Source organism: Chaetodon trifascialis, chromosome 4 (genome assembly GCF_039877785.1).
Source record: "Chaetodon trifascialis isolate fChaTrf1 chromosome 4, fChaTrf1.hap1, whole genome shotgun sequence".
NCBI classification, from domain to species: domain Eukaryota; kingdom Metazoa; phylum Chordata; class Actinopteri; order Chaetodontiformes; family Chaetodontidae; genus Chaetodon; species Chaetodon trifascialis.
The window spans coordinates 17,342,846-17,363,522 of NC_092059.1; the positions used below are offsets into that span (position 1 = coordinate 17,342,846).

At 41.3% G+C, this 20,677-nt stretch overlaps 3 protein-coding genes across 5 annotated transcripts in view; all 3 read left to right on the forward strand.

The window, feature by feature from the left end:
• Positions 1-1,404: 1,404 nt before the first annotated feature.
• Positions 1,405-4,652, forward strand: pex11g (peroxisomal biogenesis factor 11 gamma). The gene is made up of 5 exons (XM_070961151.1): positions 1,405-1,561; positions 2,140-2,337; positions 2,449-2,627; positions 3,218-3,286; positions 3,399-4,652. Exons 1-5 carry the CDS (start codon positions 1,499-1,501, stop codon positions 3,610-3,612), a joined length of 723 nt encoding a protein of 240 aa, XP_070817252.1. The 5' UTR covers positions 1,405-1,498; the 3' UTR covers positions 3,613-4,652.
• A 415-nt stretch (positions 4,653-5,067) lies between these two features.
• Positions 5,068-13,416, forward strand: LOC139330631 (amyloid-beta A4 precursor protein-binding family A member 3). Its single transcript, XM_070961654.1, has 11 exons — positions 5,068-5,348; positions 6,359-7,373; positions 7,778-7,805; positions 7,896-8,041; positions 8,251-8,337; positions 9,297-9,485; positions 9,987-10,166; positions 10,735-10,947; positions 11,814-11,933; positions 12,039-12,179; positions 12,300-13,416. Exons 2-11 carry the CDS (start codon positions 6,372-6,374, stop codon positions 12,369-12,371), a joined length of 2,178 nt encoding a protein of 725 aa, XP_070817755.1. The 5' UTR covers positions 5,068-5,348; positions 6,359-6,371; the 3' UTR covers positions 12,372-13,416.
• A 222-nt stretch (positions 13,417-13,638) lies between these two features.
• Positions 13,639-20,677, forward strand: part of abca7 (ATP-binding cassette, sub-family A (ABC1), member 7) — a 28,044-nt gene continuing 21,005 nt past the window's right edge. Inside the window, exons 1-9 of one of the 3 annotated variants that reach the window (XM_070960341.1) lie at positions 13,639-13,716; positions 15,132-15,230; positions 15,371-15,464; positions 16,357-16,498; positions 17,711-17,835; positions 19,139-19,257; positions 19,616-19,813; positions 19,964-20,056; positions 20,423-20,660. In XM_070960341.1, coding sequence (XP_070816442.1) covers positions 15,165-15,230; positions 15,371-15,464; positions 16,357-16,498; positions 17,711-17,835; positions 19,139-19,257; positions 19,616-19,813; positions 19,964-20,056; positions 20,423-20,660 — 1,075 coding nt within the window. In that variant the 5' untranslated portion in view covers positions 13,639-13,716; positions 15,132-15,164. Of the gene's footprint in view, positions 13,717-15,131; positions 15,231-15,370; positions 15,465-16,356; positions 16,514-17,710; positions 17,836-19,138; positions 19,258-19,615; positions 19,814-19,963; positions 20,057-20,422; positions 20,661-20,677 lie in introns of those variants that run through there. The other 2 variants (XM_070960342.1, XM_070960343.1) reach the window with 2 other exon arrangements.

Genomic DNA, 20,677 nt, shown 5'->3' on the forward strand with positions numbered 1-20,677 from the left:
TAGCTTATATAAAACTAAAATGATAGATGGATATACACTCAGACACAGACACACATCCACACACACACTCCGTACATGTCCTGTGCTGAGAATAACAAACTTGTTGTCATTACATTGTTTGTCAAACTGCTTGTATAGAAGATGAATACACTATTACTGTAGCTTTGTGTTTTGCTAGACCTCTGAGATAATGTAAAATAAATGAATAAACTGTTTTTCTGGTAATTTTGTCCCAGTTATAATGAACTCATCTTTCTTTTTTTAACAACAAAGAAACATGCTTAACCCCTGGAAGTGTTATGTTTGGTAAAGTGGAGGAGGAATATGGACTCTACCTATCTGCAGATTATGAAACCCTGTTTAAATGAGGCAGAAGAAATTAACCAGGAAAAACAGCATCAATATATTCTGAATATCTCCAAGATGCATTAAAATTACTTGTGAGCTGAACTACACAACAAAACCATAAGCCAGGAACCGAAATAAGTACAACCGGGCTTTTCATTTATAAGGTAATGGGAATTATATATTTTTTTTAAAAAATGTGGAAGTTACCTCTTCTGCCCTCAGTCTGCATGTATGTGCACAACTATGCAGTTCCAACTGGCAATAAATTCAATGACAGTGATTACAAATCAGATAAAGACACATATCAATGCTATGTGTCAAATTAGCTACATTGTTCCTCCTCAAGAAGTATTACTGCAAAGAAGCAGTACATTAACAGTTACACAGTTTAACAGTTATATAGTCTGGTCCATACCAGTGCTGCAAGTGCTTGTGGTTTACACCTGCTGGATCAGACTTATTATCTACAATGTGACCCTTAAATGCACAAGGTGATCTCATCTTTAGGCCGGGCTTTAGAGACAGAAGTGCCTCCTCTCCCGCCTCCATGCACTCAGGCTTTCCCCTAATGCTTTTGGGTCAAACGAAGGAGGAGAGATTTAAAGGTCAGATTCTGGTGAGTCACGCCACAACAGTCAGGTTTGATGGGCCAGGGTTAACAATAAATATAAGCCTCATGTGTAAAGAAGTTTAGTTATAAATTTCCAAATCAGGTTTTTTTTTTTTTTTCATGTATGGAACTACAATTGAAAGAGTAGAAATATTTACATTATTAGGATTAACTGAGACACATGTGTACATTTAAAAATGAATGAAAGTGATTTTTAGGAAGGTAGGTAGGAAAAGAGAGTAAAGAAACCAAGATGTAAACATTTTTCAGAACATGGAGAAGAGTTTGTTGTTGTTAAGCATAATTTTCTGTAATACGTTCACTGTTTGTTGTTATGTTAGCAAACTGAGGAGGGCAGCAGTGCAGAAGAAGAAGAAGAAGAAGAAGAAGAAGAAGAAGAAGAAGAAGAAGAAGAAGAAGCTATTCCATTGAATCGGTGATCGTCTATTTGAGTCTGCCTGTTTCCTTCCTGTACCTCCTGTCTCAAAGTCCAGCTGAGGACTTGTGTTGTTGTGAGTGTTTGAGCAGCTGGTGGACAACATGCAGCAGTCTGTGGAGGCTCTGGTGCGAGTGCTGGAGACATACAGAGGAAGAGATAAAGTTGTAAGTACTCCTGTAGTTCCTATGTTCCGGCTTCAGTGAACGTTTAGCTTTTAGTTTCAGCATGGCTTCATGCCAGCTGCATTGAGCCACAGCTCCTCCCCTGTCAAGCGTTAATAAAGCGGCGCTCATTAGAGAGGGGTGCTGAAATGTGAAGACTACATACTAGTCCTGTAAGTATTATGCTTTCTTATTCATGTATCATTGTGCTGTATGGCATTACCTCAGAAACGTTCAAAAGACTGCATTAAGACAAAATTGTCCATTAATCGCTAGTTACTCAGGAATATGTGAGTCAGCATCTAGTTTGATAAGGAATTAATTATTTAGGTCATTAAAAAAAGAGAATGTGTTTTAGGCTTTGGTGAATTGTGTTTTGAAATAGTGTCCATTTAATATTGTCTGATGTTTTATTGACCAAACTGAGACCTTAATGAATCAGTAATAAATATGAAATAAAGTCCCAGTCCCAGTTGCTGCTTTGTGAAAGAAAATTCTCACTTTACAGTCCATCAGTTCTGCAGTTGTACATGTTAAACATCTTAAAGCACCACCACACTTTTCCTCCTCTGTCTGCTCAGATCAGGACGGTCTGTTATGGCTCCCAGCTGGTTGGAGGACTTCTTTCCCGGAAGGCGGAAACAGACGTTTCATCCCAGCAGCTCGGGAAAAGTCTGCTGCTGTTTTCTGCTCAGCTCAGCCACTGCCGGACGGTGCTGAGGCTGTTTGATGATCTGTCCATGCTGGCTTACTCCCACAGCTATGGGATGGGAGCTGGGGTGAGCCACGCAACAGCAACTCTGTTCAACCCTAGTTAGGAAAATGAGCTGTGAAAAAGACACGGTGTAGTGATACATCAGTACACTTTCAGTCTGTGCTGTCTTTCACAGGAGGAGGATGCAGGCGTGCGCTGGATATCGGTGCTGACCAACGTAGCCGACCAGCTCTACTACCCCTGTGAACACATTGCGTGGGCTGCTGACGCCGAGCTCATCAAAGTGAAGTCTGATAAGTGGTGGCTGTTGTGCACAGCGCTGTGGGGAACCTCGCTGCTGCTGGGAATACTCAGGTCTGTGCCACAATGACAAATGTCAAATGTGTGTGGAATTCATTCTTAATTACTGCAGTGGATTTTAGGAAAAGGCTGGAAAAATTCTATATCTATCTGAAAACAGTAGATGGATTTCCTCTGTAGACAAAATCTGATATATTTTATTCCTGTTTATTCATGACAGTGCCCAGCCTAGTTTTAGGAAGTTACTGTGCACTTTTTATAAATGTAACTATGTATTTGTGACCTGTTTTCAAGATTTCAAAGGACAAGTAAGTTAGGAGTATTGAAAGACAGTGATGACAGGAAGAATAATGTAGAATAATGCCAGCCTTATCCTTTAAGTCAATTAAATATATTGTTTTTTTTATTGTTCCTTAACTGAAATCAGTCAAAATACATCAAAAGTGGATTCATTTGAACTGTTTATTTTCTTACATCCTCTATTTTTTTTTTTTTTCATCAAATCCATACTTGTAAAGGCGGATCGTGTTTAAAAGTTAACATATTAACTCATGAGGCACACTGCTGGGCCGAACACTGACACAGCCACTTGCTTTATGTGCTGATGGTGGAGTTGAAGTGTCCTGTGAATCTTTTGTCCTTAGATCGCTTCGAGTTCTGCTAATACTGAAGAAGAAGCTGAAGAAACACGAGAGGGACAGGGGTGGCAACAGGTGCTGTGCTGTGTTTTCTTTGCAGTTCATGCACAGACTCTCGCTCTGTGAGATATTGTTCTGTAATGGAGAACTGCATGTCCTGATAAACCAGTGTGTGTTTCTCCTGCAGTTGCTCTCAGCTCCACAGACAGATGCGAGGGGAGGCTCTCTCTGTCCTCAGCAGCATGGCTGACCTTAGTAATGCCATTCATTGGATGCCACCGGGCTTCTTGTGGGCAGGACGATTCCCCAACTGGCTGGTGGGGCTGATGGGCACCACCTCATCCCTGATTGGTTTGATCCAGATGAGTGCAGGAGACAGCAACGCAACAGACAGCAGATAGTCTTCACTTCAGAGTGAGAGTAGAACAGAAGCTATGATAACTGAGCGAATGATTTTTATTGATGAAAAAAGCCAAGTGAAAGGATGTGTAGCAGATCTTTAATGTGATCAGACTTCAGTCAGACTGTCTGTGGAGATTAATTTAATTTTTTTTAGCGAGTAAAATGTAGAAGTCTTCTAGCCAATCATTGAAGTGATGAATCAGATGTGACTGAAAGCCTTTTGAAAAAGTGGAAAAACATCTTTTGGATTTTGAAACTTTGGACACTTCAGTCCTCAGACAGTAACAGGCAGTATTTGATGACAAGATCAATCAAGTGTTCTTTTACTTAGCCCTTAATTTCTCAGCAAACTGCTGCAGCATTGCATTTGCACGTGTGCCATTACATGCAGATAAAAGTATTTACTGTACATGGCATGTTAGCAAAGCAGAATGCTTTTCAGAAAGCAGAACAACAAAAACAAGAAAGTCCTAATGACATGTTTAAGTAGAGGCAGCTCTTGGGATAAATCGTCTTTCTATTCAGCAAATACTGCCTCCTACTTTTTGCTCTCTGAGACTGTTTATTGCAGTTCCCAATAACAACTTTAGCTGAGATGGCACTGTTTGCCTGAAGAATACAAGTCTCCTTACAGTGTGCATCCTTCTTTGTCAGTATGCAAAGTGGTCTGTGACTTTTAACCTGTACCTGACAGGACACAAAGGGACACTAAATCTCTACCTGCTCAGTCAATCACCCAAGAAGGTTAATGCACAACTAGCTGAAACAGGGATGGTCATTGTTGTGTTTAGAAATTAAAGCTGTGTGGTGATTTTAAGAGAAATGTAAAGACATTGTGCAAATGTTAAATTGTTGCCTTTAATACACACTCAGTACACCCAATTTCAGTGTTGCATTGTTTGCCCACAGACAACACTAATTAAGTCTTATTGTGTATGAAAACAGTCTGTGCTACTGGTCAGAAGCTGCTTTCAATGTAAATTTATTTTAGATTTTATTAACGAATGAACTTTTAAAATGAATTGTCTGTCATCTCTTGGATCGTGTGATTGACGTTTGATTGAGCAGGTCTGAAAGGCTCTACATGACGTGTGTAACCATTGCCTTCAAGTGCCGACGGATGGATCGTAATTGAGCAAATATCCCATTGAGTGCACATAATCAAACTCATACTAGATAACCTCTGTCATTCTGAAAGAGCAGACTTACCACCTGGGATGTTTTCTTCTTCATAAATTACAGTTATAAATACAGCCGTTGAATAGCTACATTCAATTATAAATCATGAAATCAAAATCAGAAATGTTCCAGGCATATCTTGTCAGTGAGATACGAGGTTCGTTTGTAACTCAGGATTTGAAAGTATGTGAAAGTTCATAGATTCTGTCGTTAAGTCGTGTGTAAGACGTGCAAAAGCAGCGAAGCGAATGAGGATTCCGTGTCGCTAGAAGAGCACATGAACGCAGCACAGCTACAGAGTCAGCGAATAAGTAAAAGCTGTCTAGACGACAACAATACAGAAATGAAAGAAAAACTCTGTATTATAGCGCGACTTTTTTACCTTTAGATTATGTGAAATTGTTGTACTTAGCTGCGCTGCTGTTCTTAGTATGACGAATAAAACAAAGCCAAAGTTTTGGAGAAGACTCAAATCCCAAACCACGTCAACTTCTCCGTCCTGGCAGCCTCGGGAGTATCTGGGCACAAAGAAACCGAGAAAGACGTAAAACATCAGGTGAGAGCTGTTTTTTCACATCTTAAAACACAGTGTTTTCACATAGAAATGACACCTTGATGAGCTCCCCTGAGATGCTGCGGTTTGTAATTAGCTAACTAGTTAGCATTGAGCTATTTTCATCAGCTAACTGCTGTTAGCTACACTGAATTGTAACGTTATATGACCCGCAGTGAAAAAGTTATAACGTTACTGTTGGATTCATGGGTTTCACATTAACACTTTGCCCATTTTAAGCTTTACTGTTCAAGGCATTAACATAATAAAGTCACATATACGACATTTTTCTGAATAACGGGCGACTCTTTTCACCGTTAACGCTATCGTTACATCCTGTAAGTCATTCCACGCAGAACTTGTCTGTATAATGAATCTTTTGTCTTTGGTTTCTGGGATTTTTCTTCTCTGAAATATATATTACTGCTAGTGGTTTGATCGAGTATCGACAGATTGTAACAGTTTGTTTGTGAAACATCGCGTTTCTTTGTGGATCATTTAGATGCCGAATTTACCATAATTTACCTGTCTGATTTGGAAAGTTGTTCTCCAGTCTTGTCAAGCGTCTGCAATATTAACCAATTAAGACTGCTTTGGAAAATTGCGGATTTTTAAATGAAGTCTGATATGCTCTAATCTTTACCACGGAGGAACAGATTTCCCAAGCAGCCTTGTTCCCCAGGTAATTGGTTTTATGATTCATCAGCATACACAGTATGTAATGGCAGCTGAATGACTGTTCTCTGAGGGTCTGTTTGATAGTTGCACATATGCATGTTGTCCATGTACTTTGAGCGTCAGGCTGCCTCTTCTATCTTGATGGTCATGGGGCAATGAGGGCAAGGGGCTGTGTGATTAGACTGGAGATAGTGGTGGTTAACCAGTGTAGCAGCATTAAAGGCATTATGTGTTTTTGACAATGGCATTCATGAAGTCAGAAACCTAGTGAACCCAATTCCCGATGACCTTTTAAATAAAACTGCTGCACAATAACGTTGCGTCTCCTCTGACAGGCTTTCTTTCAGTATGGACTCGGACGTCTGCCCTGCTCATCAGTCAGCCTCTGCACCTTCAGACTCCTCGTGTTCTGCCACCATTGCTGTCGATGGAGCCTCAGGGGTTGAGGTCACCGGGCAGACTGTGGCACCTCTGCCACATTCAGTGGTAGAGGATCTGGAATCCTACAACCTGATCGAGCCTCCTCCATTAGACTGGCGGTCTGACTCCTCTAGTGAGGCGGGCTCAGCAGAAGATCTGGATGACCCCAGCTTCCCTCCCTCTGTTGAAAATCTGGACAAGGCCAGTCCGGGTGAGCCAGTATTACTACCTTTGAATTTGAGTGCCACCTTGGCTTCACTCGACGTGAACCAGCAGGAGCTTGTGGGAAATATTGCAGAGCCAGTCCAGGATACTGAAGTGGTATTGGAAGAAGAAGATGAAGCAGTTGAAGAAGATGAAGGGATGAGGGTTGAGGATGTGCGAGGCGCTGAGGAATACCAGGAAGAGGTAACGATATGTGATGTGGAGAGCAGAATCAGTGAAGGGGAGGTTGATGTTGCTAGTAGGAGATCAGGTGATGAAGACCACAGCCGCATCCACAGCCTGCTCAGCCAGCTGCAGTTGATGGGGGGCGAGCCTCATCCCAGCCTCCAGACACCACCTCACCCTGCCCAGCATCAAGCCTGCACTCCTTCCCTAATAACAGATGGCAGCACTGAAACAACAGGGCTGCTGTTCTCTGAAAGCCACCAGAGAGACCTGCTGGGACTGCTGCAGTTCACAGAGATCAGTGCAACCCCCCATCCCACCTGTCTGCCCCGCAGAGGAGAGGTGGATGCTGTAGTATCAGTTTCCTACAGCCAGGAGGACGCTCAAAGGTTCTGGGGGCATTATTCGAATGGTCAGCAGCAGCAACACAGAGATGACTCTCTCGCCTCCCTGCCTGATGACGAGTATCCTGAGCCAGTGTGGATGAAGCTGGGCGAGGAGCCTCCAGAGGAAGTGCAGGCTGCTGCAGAGAGTGAGCAGGTGGGTTGAAGTAGAATGAAAAAGAATTGTGTCAGCTTAAAGGAAAACTCCACAAAGATTAGATTTAAAGCAAACTAGATGAATTGCGTTTTTATCATCAGAGATGTTGAAGTTGATCAATAACAGCATTTAATAGTAGTCCTCATTTTTGTTCTGACTGAAATTAACAGATGTTTTCAGCTGATTCATCTTGTAGTTGCTTCTTTTGTTTAATCAATTAATCATTCAACAAAATGGAAAAATTAAATTGAAATGAAATCAATGACAGATGACCATCACAAGTTACCATTGCCCATTTTGGGAATTATTATCCTTTAAATTTCACTTCAACTAATTTATTACTGGACTTTTAATTCAGTTCAGTCCTGGCAGATCATTAATTTCTCTCTTCACTGTCATTGCAGAGTGCTGATCATCCTTCATATAAAGACGGTGAGTCACTTCAGCTCAGCTGAGTTTTGTTTTGTGTGAGAATTTATAAAGAAATTAATTGTCTTAATGTTAATGTGTTTTAATCCAAAGTGCCTGGTCCATGTGACCCTGAAGATCTGCTGGATGGAGTAGTATTTGGTGCCAAGTACCTTGGTTCCACTCAGCTCAAATCAGAGAAGAACCCGTCTACAAACGCCCGTATGTCCCAGGCTCAGGAGGCTGTGGACCGCATTAAAGTAAGCTCAAATAAGAGATGTTTACAGTGGATCCTGTTTTGAAGCAGAAACAGGACAGCGCTGCGCCCCAGCCTGTAACATCAAGGCTGTGTGCTACATCGCTTCATCTACCTTCTATGTGCTACAGTTCTATGATGACATGAGCTGGTTGAGATGTCGTCATCAGGATAGAAATACACATGATGTCAGTGTGCCTGTGTTTCTGTCAGGCTCCCGAGGGAGAGACTCAGCCAATGACCGAGGTGGATCTGTTCATCTCAACCCAGAGAATCAAAGTGCTCACTGCTGACACACAGGTATGTTCTGTTAGCTGCACAGAGAAAGGCGTGTGAATGTCTTCACCCCATAGTTTATTTTCTTTTCCCCACATTTATATCTGCCTTACCATTTTCTTGTAGCACTGGAACTGAAGTTTTGCTCTCAAACCAAAAATGGTTTCAGTGTTATTAGTAGTGTCACTATTAACACTTTACTACTGCTTCACTGAAGTGGTGATACAACCACAGGGTGTCTGGTTTTTAGCAAAAAGTGCTTTTGATGGTGGAGTCTCAATGACTTTCAGGTTGTTGGGTAAACTGTGGGACTATTTTCACTGGGTGTGTTGTGAAGAAGTAGTAAGACATTTGACTGGAGGAGTTATTGAAAGGTTACATAGTAAAAATACTAAAATACTGTACAGTATGTACCCTGTGCTGCTGAGATGTCTGCCATTGGCAGCGTGTATGTTATTCATCCTAAGCATCCCTACTTGCTCTCTCATCATGAGCGTGAGTTAAATGCATTCATTGTACCTAGATTCATGATTTGATTTATGTTGTAAAGACACACATTAGTGAACTTTTCTTTCATAAAACAGCTTTTAAATTTCACAGCAACAATCCTTTTTGTAAAACTGGATGGTGATTTAATATGAGAGCTCTGCAGTAATGTTGCAGTTACAGTAGAGTCTATTTTCTTCCGCTGTGTGGATGAATTGTCAGGCGAGTCAAAGTGGGTCATGTGCTGTCAGCTCCCTCTTCGCATGGCTGGCTGCTCCTCATTGCTCTGTACTTATGGATATAAAAATCATAACTCTTTTATGTTTTGGTTTCAGCTAAACAAGTACAAATAATATTGTTGACAATTTGAGCCACATAGTTTCAATTTAACTTTTTGTTTCTCATATTAGTTTGAAATTGACTCTTTCACTTAAAACCTTCCTGTCTTCTCTCTCTTTCTAATATTAACAACACCCTCGTGTCTTGTTTCGACTCAGGAAGCCATGATGGATCACGCTCTGCAGATGATCTCTTACATTGCAGACATTGGTGACATTGTGGTCCTGATGGCGCGAAGGAAACGCAAAGGGCAAGATGACCCGGCCTCTGACTCTCCCTCCTCATCCTCCTCCTCCGGGCCTCAGAAGAAGTGCTTAATGATCTGCCATGTCTTCTCCTCTGATGATGTGAGTTAGTCGATTGAAGGATCTTGTACTGGCACAGCATGAATTTTTTTTTTTAAAAGCTGCTGGACTCCACTCCACAAAACCCACAAATTGTGAAAAGTGTCTTTTGCTCCCCTCAATGTTGTTTCTCAGATTAAATGTGCTGTTTTTCAGTTTGACAACAGTTTCAGCTTCAGCTTGGCCTGGTTTCCTTCCCCCAGACAGCCCGAGAGTCCTCCTGAATGTAAAAACGGTCTGGCTGTCGTCCCAGTTTCCCACTATTGGCAAGTCAGAATAGGAGGAGGAAGAGTTTCTTTTTAGAAAAAAATTAGCTGTGGGACACTGAAGGCCATGAGACCACTATGTCTGCCGCTAGTTTTTCCCAACTTAACTCTTCTCATCTTTTGATGATACTGTTGAGTGTATTGCAAAGAAAAATGGAGAGTAAAAAAATTGTTGGAGGAGACACGAATGTAACAACCTGAGTTAGTTTTCTCTCCTCCACCCTGTCTCTCCATCCAGGCTCAGGTCATAGCCCAGGCCATCGGTCAGGCGTTCGGAGTGGCCTACCAGCAGTTTCTTCAGGCCAGCGGCATCAAGGTCAGCGACCTGAGGCCTGGCGATTACAGTAACTACCTGGAAACTCAGGAGCTCTACAACGGAGACCTGGCCCACTTCTCTGACTCCCAGAACATCAGAGATGTAAGCAGAGTGATTGTGGCTACAGATCTTAACACAAACTACACCTGTTCTGTCATTTTTGTATGATTCATACATACTTATTTTATTTTCAGTCATTGGTTGCAGAATGTGGCCATGAATAGAAGTCATTAAGATGTCATTCGATGTCATTAAGGGCATCCAATGACATCTTATATAATACCAAAAAAGTATCCTAGAGCAAGGGTCTTCAAAAATTTGTGACTGTTCACCATTACAAGTGTGCCGCCTGCACACGTAGAGCATGTTTGTAAATACCAGATGCAGTATGTACAGAGTATACATATCAGGGGTTTGACTCTGAAACAAGCATCCTCAAACAATCAATCTGAGAAGAATGAGCACGCATGGTTTCAGAGAGACAGATAATCTGAATGTGTTTATCTGTTTTATGTGCAAATTACTGTTTCACATTGTATCTTCTGTTATTGCTCATCTTCGCCAAATACAATATACAAAATAATGCAAACACAAATTAAATAACAGCTTTGTATGGACTCGTTGGTTCACCCGATGAAAACATTTTCATTGCCCTGTGTCTATTTTTCAGGTAATAATCACCAAGGCTCCTGGAGAGATCTTGGGTCTGGCAGTGGTGGAGTCAGGCTGGGGCTCCATCCTGCCCACCGTGGTGGTGGCCAACCTCCTTCACGGAGGTCCTGCTGAACGCTGTGGCGAGCTCAGCATTGGTGACCGCATCATGTCCGTCAACAGCACCAGCATGGTGGGTCTGCCGATCACCACCTGCCAGAACATCATCCGGGTAAGAAGGGAACACAGGAGGCCAACTTACAATCATAGTGATTTCAACAACTTTTTTCAACAGTAATAATAATAAGTTGTTGTTATTGTGCTGGAATGGCAGAATTTCTTGATGGGCTTCTCATGAAATACCTAAAATGTAAACACTGTATACTCAGGTGATCTTGTACAAATGTACTATCCTTAAGATGCACTAGGGGGCACTGTATGTCTGTGCAGTGTCAGTGCACCAACACATTTATTGATTTGATAGTGGGTCCAGATATTCATTGGTGTTTAAAGGGCCGACATCATTATCCATCAGCTTCTGTAAAGTTTTTGGTGCAGTTTTAATCCTGTACATGTTTAGAGTTTTAAGAATGTGTCAGTCAACTTTATGTAATCTGTGGCGCCGCAGTTGATCACGTTGTTGCACTGCATGGCATCAGCCAGTGAGAGCAGCAACCATGTAAACTTGAATGCCAACTAAACAACAGTCTGCATCTGCCATCATGCATTGAAATGGACATACACATGTTAAAAAGATGAAGTCAACAGATGCAGAAAGAAGTTATGCAAAAGTGTTTACAGATAAGGATGAAGAGAAGACAAGTGTTTGCAGAGCCTAAGGTGGTAAAGCTTTGGGATAAAGACTGAACTAAGAGCAAACAAATTAAATTGGTCAGTTAAACAAATCAAGAAGTTTGCAAAGAAAGTTGTATTTCCAGTAGCTACAGTGGTTCTATTCATATGTAGTCAGACAGGAACATTCATGAAAACCAATGAGGAAAACAAGAGCGAAAGCCAATGATCACTGACAACATATTAATTAAGAAAGGATGCTGCTGTAACTTTAATGGTCTTATTCACACTTTGTATCTATCTCAGGACTTAAAGAGCAAAAAATATGTGAAGCTCAGCATCGTCCACTGCCCGCCAGTCACCATGGCGATTATCAGGAGGCCGGATCCTAAGTTTCAGCTGGGCTTCAGCGTGGAGGATGGCATTGTAAGTCAACAGTCATATTGCCCACTTTGCGCACTCGCATTTTGAGGTGCTTTTAAAGTGTGGCTCACACCTTTTTGTCCTGAAATGTAAAAATGTCTGTTGCAGATCTGCAGTCTGATGCGGGGCGGTATAGCGGAGAGAGGAGGGATTCGTGTTGGGCACCGCATCATTGAAATCAACGGGCAGAGTGTCGTCGCCACACCTCACGACAAGATCATCCAGATCCTGACCAATGCTGTCGGAGAGGTAAGAAGGGATGCAATGCTTATGTGCACAGTTAGATTTTATTTGGTCATAAATAAAGTTGCACAGGATTATAACATACTCTCACAGTTTGAATTTTGATTTCTCCCTCTCTCTGGGCAGATTCACTTGAAGACCATGCCAGCCTCAACGTATCGACTCTTAACAGGACAAGAGCAGCCAGTATTTCTTTGAGACAAAAATACTGCAGTGTTGAAGCGACATGAATTTTTGCCAAACTCAGAAAATATTATGCAATTGATCATACAGCATATCATAAGCTGTTGGCACACCACTGAATACAACAAGCTAGTCTAGGTATATATTTTTAAGATGTAAAGTACATTGGAATATTATGAAAGCATATTTTAAAGTGTCAGGGATAGATGATAGCTCTCCATTTATATTTATCTGATATTTAACATTGCAGGCAGTAGCTGAAATGCAACAATTCATAAACAGAATATTTTTTTTGACTTAACTTTTACATGGCGGCGAATGGTGTTGTGTGTATTGTACTCCAGAGTTTTGGTCTTCCAGCCTGCTGTGTTGCCAGTGTGCCTGAGGTGAACGTGCTTGCAGGGGAAACGTTATTGAATCAAGACAAAGAGTCTCTGTATTTCATTGTGATGTACTTCCAGTCCCTCACGTACACATGCATATCAACCAGTGTCTGTCACACGCTTCAGAGAGAGCTATTTAGTCAAGTGCTCTGGTTCATTCATACAGTGCTTCCCTGACTGTGCCTGACAAGAAGCAGATATCATGCACAAGTAAAGAGAACTGCCTTATTTGATAGAGAGATGTGTATATTTTTAAGAATTTGCTGTTTTGGATGTTCATTAAAATGATCTCTAAGATATCTTCTTGATGTTATTTATTGACTGCCAGTGATCAATGAATAATATTTCGATGCAAAGTTGCTTTTGTACAACAGACTGTGTATAAAATTCACTAATTTAAAAAACAAATTACATGCCTATCTGAGTAAGAACTACTGGATATATATATTTTTTTTTTTTTAAAGTGAACAGATCCATAAATGTTTTGACTTGCTATTTTTGTTTTTCAAAATTTCTTATGTTGGTAATAGCTCTTTTTAATTATTATTTTAAAAAATAAATCAATAATAATTGCACATTAAATGTCATTAATATTTTACTGCTGTTTAATTAGTTACAGGTATATCATGTAATCAAATGTTGCTTGTGCTAATAAAGTAATTCCTTTGACTGATGTGAATATTATTTCAAGGTGCAGTTTTTAAGTGAGCATGTATGTAACACAGCTCTGTGAATGCCTGGCCAATCAGCAGTGTTCAGTTAAAAAGACATAGACAAAAGCCAATCAGATATTTACCGATTTCTATGACTCACGCCCCTAGAATATACTTTTACCAATCGGCGTCGCTTGTAGGCGGGACTTTCAGTACCTTTCACACCTGCTGTAACAGTGGGGAAATGCAGTGTCAGTGGCAAGCTACCGGCAGTTGATGTGTCCAATACGCTGAAAAGGATTTTATCACCTATATTACAGAAAGGTAATTATTAAAAACAATTGAATAAGTCTTGGGAGCTCACTACGTTGTAGGTATTGGTTTTGACAAGGTAATGTTTAACCGCGAACAGCATCTCTGTAACATGCTAGGAAGAGGAAGCTACAGTGCATCCGAATGTAAGTTAAGGTTAGCTAAGAGTTCTCTACCTTTCCCCCTTAACTGTTAGCTACTTCAGTACTTTATTTATGGGAGCTACCAGTTATGCACGAGTCAGACTGTCGAGTAAAGAGATAATTGCAATGGCTCATAATAGCATTTATATTTTGTTTTTACTTTACATTTTTTCGTCGTAAGCTGCTTCCCAAATGAAATGGTTAAATACCTTTGCATGGTTCAAACTGTGCTCAGTGAGTCGTTACTGTTAGTTTGTACTCTTGCGTTCATCTTAAATGATGTAATGGGATATTTTAAGATATACCATTGCATTAGCTTGTCACATTAACTGACAGATATATTACATTCCGGACTTGGTTTTCCAGCAGTATGTGTCCATTATACCTGGTCAAAATAGAAAACAAGTCCTTACATCTTATAATATTACATAATTTAAAGTGAGATACTGTAAGATGTACCATTGCATTAGCTCACTACGTCAGCTGACAGGTATATTACATTCGGTTAGGACTTGTGTTTTCCAGCTCTGTGCGTCCATTTTATCTGGTCAAAATAGAAAACTAAAAGGTTGAAATGGTTACCAGACTACCAATTTAGGAATATACTTACATCTGCAAAGCCTTGAAATGTAAACTGATGAATGAAAAAAGTAGTTTCAGCTTTAACCACTGCTCTTTAACCTCGCACAAATCATGAGCCAGACCTTCAGGTAATCTACACAGCGCAAACATGAGGAAGAGACCATGCTGTGGAGGCATTCACAGAGCAAAAGCAAGTGTTTGAGGTCTCAGCATGAAACAGGTAAGCTGTTAGGATCGGGAGGATTTCGGGATAAAGCAGGGGATTGACTGTCTTGAGCAGATCACAGCAGGCACAAAGACAACCTGCCCTCACAATATAAATACACAGAGGTTGTTCGATGTTTCAAATGCAGGATTTTTAACTTCTGTCAGCACATTTTTGTCTAAGGCGAGACCATGAAATAGAAGTTAGAATCAAATATGTTTACTGCTGAGGATTGAACTCAACTACCCTCGGCCATAGTTGTGTCCTCTGCCGGGGAAAGGTCAGCAACTGTTTCTCACTACAGTCCTCACTAATCATAGCTTATTCACCGTTTACATAAGAGGTCAAATCACCATATTTTAAATAACAGCATACAAAGCGTCAGTGATATATAGTGATAAATACCCCCAGCTGTAAGTAAAGCCAGGACGGAGCAGCCACATGGTGTGCATCCTCCAACAAACTGTCTTTTTCTCATCACATTTTGTGTTTTCCAGCTTTGCATCATGGCCAGGTAGCTGTTGGGAGTGATGGGGTTTTTCAGGCAGCTTGTCCTCCTGCTGTGGAAGAACATCACGTACCGCAGGAGGAACAAGGTGACCAAATTTTCACTTCACAAAAAGGAGTGGAATAGTTCATTCTGCGAGGAAAAATATGATATGAGACACAGCTTGGACATTAAATGGCCAAATGATTTGACGCACCATAATGGCTCCGATGTTTTTCTTTTATGCAGATCCAACTGATCATTGAACTCCTCTGGCCGCTCTTCCTCTTCCTCATCCTCATCTCTGTTCGTCATTCACACCCTCCTTACAAGCAGAGCCAATGTGAGTGATGTTATGTAATGTGTGTGTTTTCAGACACACGCTTACGAGGTCTGAAAAATGGCTTTGTGCCAGCCAGCTAAAGAGGATCAGCTCACTGAGAGTGATCCTTGTGCCACACGCACATTTGTTTTCCTAACCTCCTGTGTTCTTAACCTTCTTTGAGAGGCATTTCATTAGCATAAGGTACATAGCATGACATGATAGCATAATAAAACACAACACAACAATTAGACACAGCACACAAGGCTAGCTGGTCAGTGCCATGCATCATATGTGCTATGTAAAGGTACATCATGGTAGCTTTATCTTGTGAACTTACTAAAGACAGTAGCAAATTTGGAAAGAAGACATCAAGCAGAAACTTTGATATTAACAATTGGTGTTATTCTGTGTTGATATGAAGGGGTTGTATTTACTGTATATGTGCATGAATGTCTAGATTTAATGCAAGTACTTTTTTGTGGATTGGATGTACTCTAAGTAAAGGATTGGACACTGCACACACAGCGCGTTTTGCTTTGTGAACATGAAAACTTTGCAAATTGTCAATGTTTTCTGTTAGTGTTTTTTTTCTTATGCATTTCTTACATGAGCACGCTTCTTCTTTCCTGTTTTTGGCTTCTGTAGGTCAGTCCTCCATGTAAAGGCAGGTCACGTTAGGTTGAAGATAAGAAATATACTAATATGGATAAATATAATTTTATGTCAGTTGTACAAAAAGCATCTCTTGATTAGATAACAGCCACTTGGTTAAGCCAGGATTATTGTACAGTCTGCTGTCTGTTGATTTTATTTCAGGTCACTACTACAGTAATTTCATTGTTTCAGGCCTCAGGCTAATCTCCTGTTACTGAACTGTTTGTGATTTGTTTTTCCTTTTCTTCCTATGTAGGTCACTTTCCAAACAAAGCCTTGCCATCAGCAGGCACCTTGCCCTGGATTCAGGGCATTATCTGCAACATCAACAACCCCTGCTTCCACAGCCCGACACCAGGGGAGACAGTGGGCCAAGTTGGCAACTTTGACAACTCCATGTAGGTAGACTGGAGGTAAAAGCATGGGCAGCTGTCTGGAGTGGTGGAACTTACCAGAGAATCATTGCTTTTACAACCCCGATTCCAAAAACGTTGAGACACAATGTTTAAAACGTTACCAACAACAGAATGCAGTCATTGATATAATAAAATGTAATATCCTTTATACAATCATGTGTTCACAAAGTGATGAACCTCGCTCCATCCTCGCTTGTGAGCGACTGAGGCTTTCCAGGATGCCCCCTTTCATACCCAATCATGATACTATCACCTGTTACCAATGAACCTGTTTACCTGTGGAATGTTCCAAACAGGTGTTTCTGGAGCATTCCTCTTTTGTTACCCCCCTCTCAACTTGTTTGAAACATGTTGCTGCATCAAATTCAGAATAAAAACAAAAATCAGTTAAGCCGATGAGGTCAAACATTAATTATGTTGCCTTTGTGCTAGTATATGTCAAAACGGATTAGCAAATTATCACATTCTGTTTTATTTATGTTTTATACAGCATCTTTTTTGGAATCAGGGTTGTAAAATTCTTATTTTTGATTCAAATTTCAGCCTGATATAATGGACTTTGAATTGTGTTCATTAGATCAAAAAGCTATAGAACAGGCTCCAATGCTGTGACATACATTTTACAATAGACTTGTAATAAGAGGTGCAGATGCAATTAAAGGACCAGTGTGTCAGATTTAGGGGATCTGTTGTAGTGTAGTGCGCGTGCGCGTGCCTCACAGCAAGAAGGTTGCCGGTTCGATCCCCGGGTCAGGCGGGGCCTTTCTGTGTGAAGTTTGCATGTTCTTCCCGTGCATGCGTGGGTTCTCTCCGGGTACTCCGGCTTCCTCCCACAGACCAAAAACATGCTCATTAGGTTAATTGATGACTCTAAATTGTCCGTAGGTGTGAGTGTGAATGTTTGTCTGTCTTTGCATGTGGCCCTGCAATCAGCTGGCGACTGGTTCAGGGTGTACCCCGCCTCTCGCCCATTGTAGCTGGGATAGGCTCCAGCCCCCCGCAACCCCGAAAGGGATAGGCGGTATAGATAATGGATGGATGTTCCAATCAGTGTATAACCCCAATCAGTTGGGGTTGAGTGTGTTCCCCAAGGACACATGTTGACAGAAGGAGTTTGGGAGTTGGGGAAATGTGGCCTAGCTGCATGTGTTTAGCCCACCAACAACTCCTCTTGTTGTTGTTGTTCTCCTGCAGATTGTCTCGTCTCTTCATCGATGCCCAGACTGTTCTGTCCTACAGTGGAAACCGGAGATTGTCAGGCTTTCAGGACATGATGGAGAGTGTCCGTAGGCTGGGAGAGAGACCTGGAGTCTGGCCAAGTATTTGATTCTCCTCTAGCACAGACCTGAAGAGATACTTAAACAGTCTGACACAGTGACACTTAAACACAATGGTGCTTACTTTCTCCAGACACCTTCAGCAGACAAACAATTGTTAGAGTTTCTTATTGCGAACCTCTGGGTGGGCATTACCAACCAGAAAGTTCATTGTGTGCCAGCAATGATTGAGTTGAGGTTACTTCCAAGAATCGGAATGAATTATGTATATGGAGAAACCCAAATCCAAGATAAACCCTTGGCTTTTGTCAGTGAAGTTTTAGTGCAGTTCAAACAAAGTCATCCTGTGGTAAAATACAGCAAGGCAAGATGATCTCAATGTTTGAATCAGTGGCGACAACAAACATAACTCTTTCCTTCAAATGTCATGGCACTGATGACATAACTCACACAGCCTTCTTTCTTTATTAAACAAAAAACAAACATCCATTCAAAGAAAGACATGTCATGGACAGCAGGATTGCGTCCCTGTAAACCGTGAAATACAATAAAAGCATTGAATTCGTTCAGAATTTCTTTTTTTGAGACAGCACTGTTCCCAGACTTATCTGAGAGGTTACAGTAGCAGCCTGTAGCTGATCTGTATGAATGGCTTTAAACAGGTATCGAGTGACCAGCTCAATGTGGCTATTTACTGCTGTTATGAAAGCAGCATGGAGGGACTGTTTTGCATCTCCTTGCTCTGCAGATTAGATTACACGACTACTCCAGACAAACAATGAGATGAATGAAAGCAGGTCTTCAATAAGGTTTTTCATGCAACATAGTCCCACATAAATGGCCTTACAGACACCTGCTAAATCCTAAAATCCTGACCCACTGATCCTGTAAAGAACGTATTACAAGGAAGTTATTGTAACTCCAGAAATGAGGTTTAATCAGTGGTACAGCTTTTCAGGAGGCAGAAATAGATTTCAATGGTTTCTTTAAACTTCACAGGGCCAAGCAAAAGAATATGTTTTTAACTATTCTGACAAGACAAGTGAGGAGGAAATAAATATTGTGAAGCCTAGGACTATATTAGGAAAAAATACTGCACTCTTTGTCAAGTGACCTAGCCCATCAAGTCAAGTGATGGTTGGCGACCTGCTTAAAGGTGACCTGTGGAGTCTGTGACCTCGAGTAGCACTGTGGAGAAGTTTTGCTATGAGTGGATCCCAGCTTTGTTTGTCTTATGTACGTGCATGAGGACACAGTGATTGTTCTAGTGGGGTTTTTTATTTGGAATAAAGTGTGTTGTATTTGTTGCACTTGGCAGTACTTGACATTTGTATTTCCTCTGTAGATCTACCAGTAGAAGAATACCTGAGAGCCAATGAAACGTTCTCCACCTTCCTCCTGACCAATGGCAGCCTGTCGCCCGTGACTGTGGACCAGCTGATGAAGGCTCGTCTCAATTTTCAGGTGAGGTACTGGTTGTAAATCCTTGGATAACAAGCATTTAATTTGTGGAATAAAGATCCACAGTAGCCCTCTGCATTTGGCTTTTGTTAAATCGGAAAACAGATGCAAATAAAAAAGTCATATGAATTGTTGAACTTATCGCCTGGTTTGAATAGAAGTTAAAAAAATAAATGGATTAAAAAATACTTAAACTTAAGACTTGCAACATTTGAGGTAAATGACGAGGCTAAAATAGATGACTAGCACAGAGAAGGTTCTATCTGTGATAATTACAGGTAAGAACCAAGTTCACGTGTTTGTACTTGTCTCACAGCCAAACGTTGAAGTAAATGTGGGGCATCTGTTTTGTCTCATGCAGGTTTCTTTGGCTGGAGCTCAGATGCAGCTGAAGGACTTGGTGTGTAATTCGAGCATGTTGGGACAGTTTCTGACGGTGGATGGGGGAGAGGACGCTATGAACGATCTTCAGACTCAGCTGTGTGACGTGCCAGCTGACATCCTGCAGGAGGCTGAACGCCTTTTCCTCTCTCAGCTCGACCTGACCAAGTTTGTCACGGTAGGAATCAGTGAACAGGAAAACCTTCCTACCTTCAGCAAATACATTTTTTATACAACATACAGTTTTCTCTGACACTGAGTCGCCTGTATGTCTGATGAGCTACAGTAAGCACCATCAGTAAAGCTGTCTGTCCGTACTTCCTGTCAGAGAGACCGTCTGATGGCTGATGCGGGAAACCTCAGGGTCATCAGTCAGGCTGTCACCTCAGTTTCCCGGGAGCTGGCTGTCCTCATTGATGATGTAAGAGCACACCTGATTTTTCATGTCCATCTGTGTCTGGATTTTATTCAAATGACAGTCTGTAGATGGACTGAATCTTTTGGAGGCGTTGCACATTTGCATTTGTTATGAGTAAATTCAGACCATCATTGAGTGGAATGTTATTTCATAGCTGCTTCTGCTTTTTATGGGATGTAATCAAATTTGCAGTCTATAGTAACTGTAAGTGGAACCTTAAGATGATGTTATTTTTAGATATTTCATTTTTTTTCGGCTTGTTTTTTTGTTGCTGTTCTATTTTTTTGACCAGATTTTCTCACAGGAATGTCATTTTTTTCCATGTTTCTTTTCTCATCCTTTCGTTCTTACTTCTCTGTCCTCCTTCAGTTCTCATCTCTCTCCAGCTTTGCAGAGATGAGTGCAGCTCTTCGTCTTCTGTCTCCAGAGAATCGCTCGGCGTTGCCCAGGGAGAGTTTCCGTGCTTTTTCAAGGATCATGTGCGGTCACCCTGAGGTTGGTGGTGAGCGCATCCCATCACTCAACTGGTATGAAGACAATGACATCAAGTCCTTCTTAGGAAGAAATGGCACTGAAGACATAGACCTGGACCGTGACAACAACACCAGTAAGAGGCTTTGCACT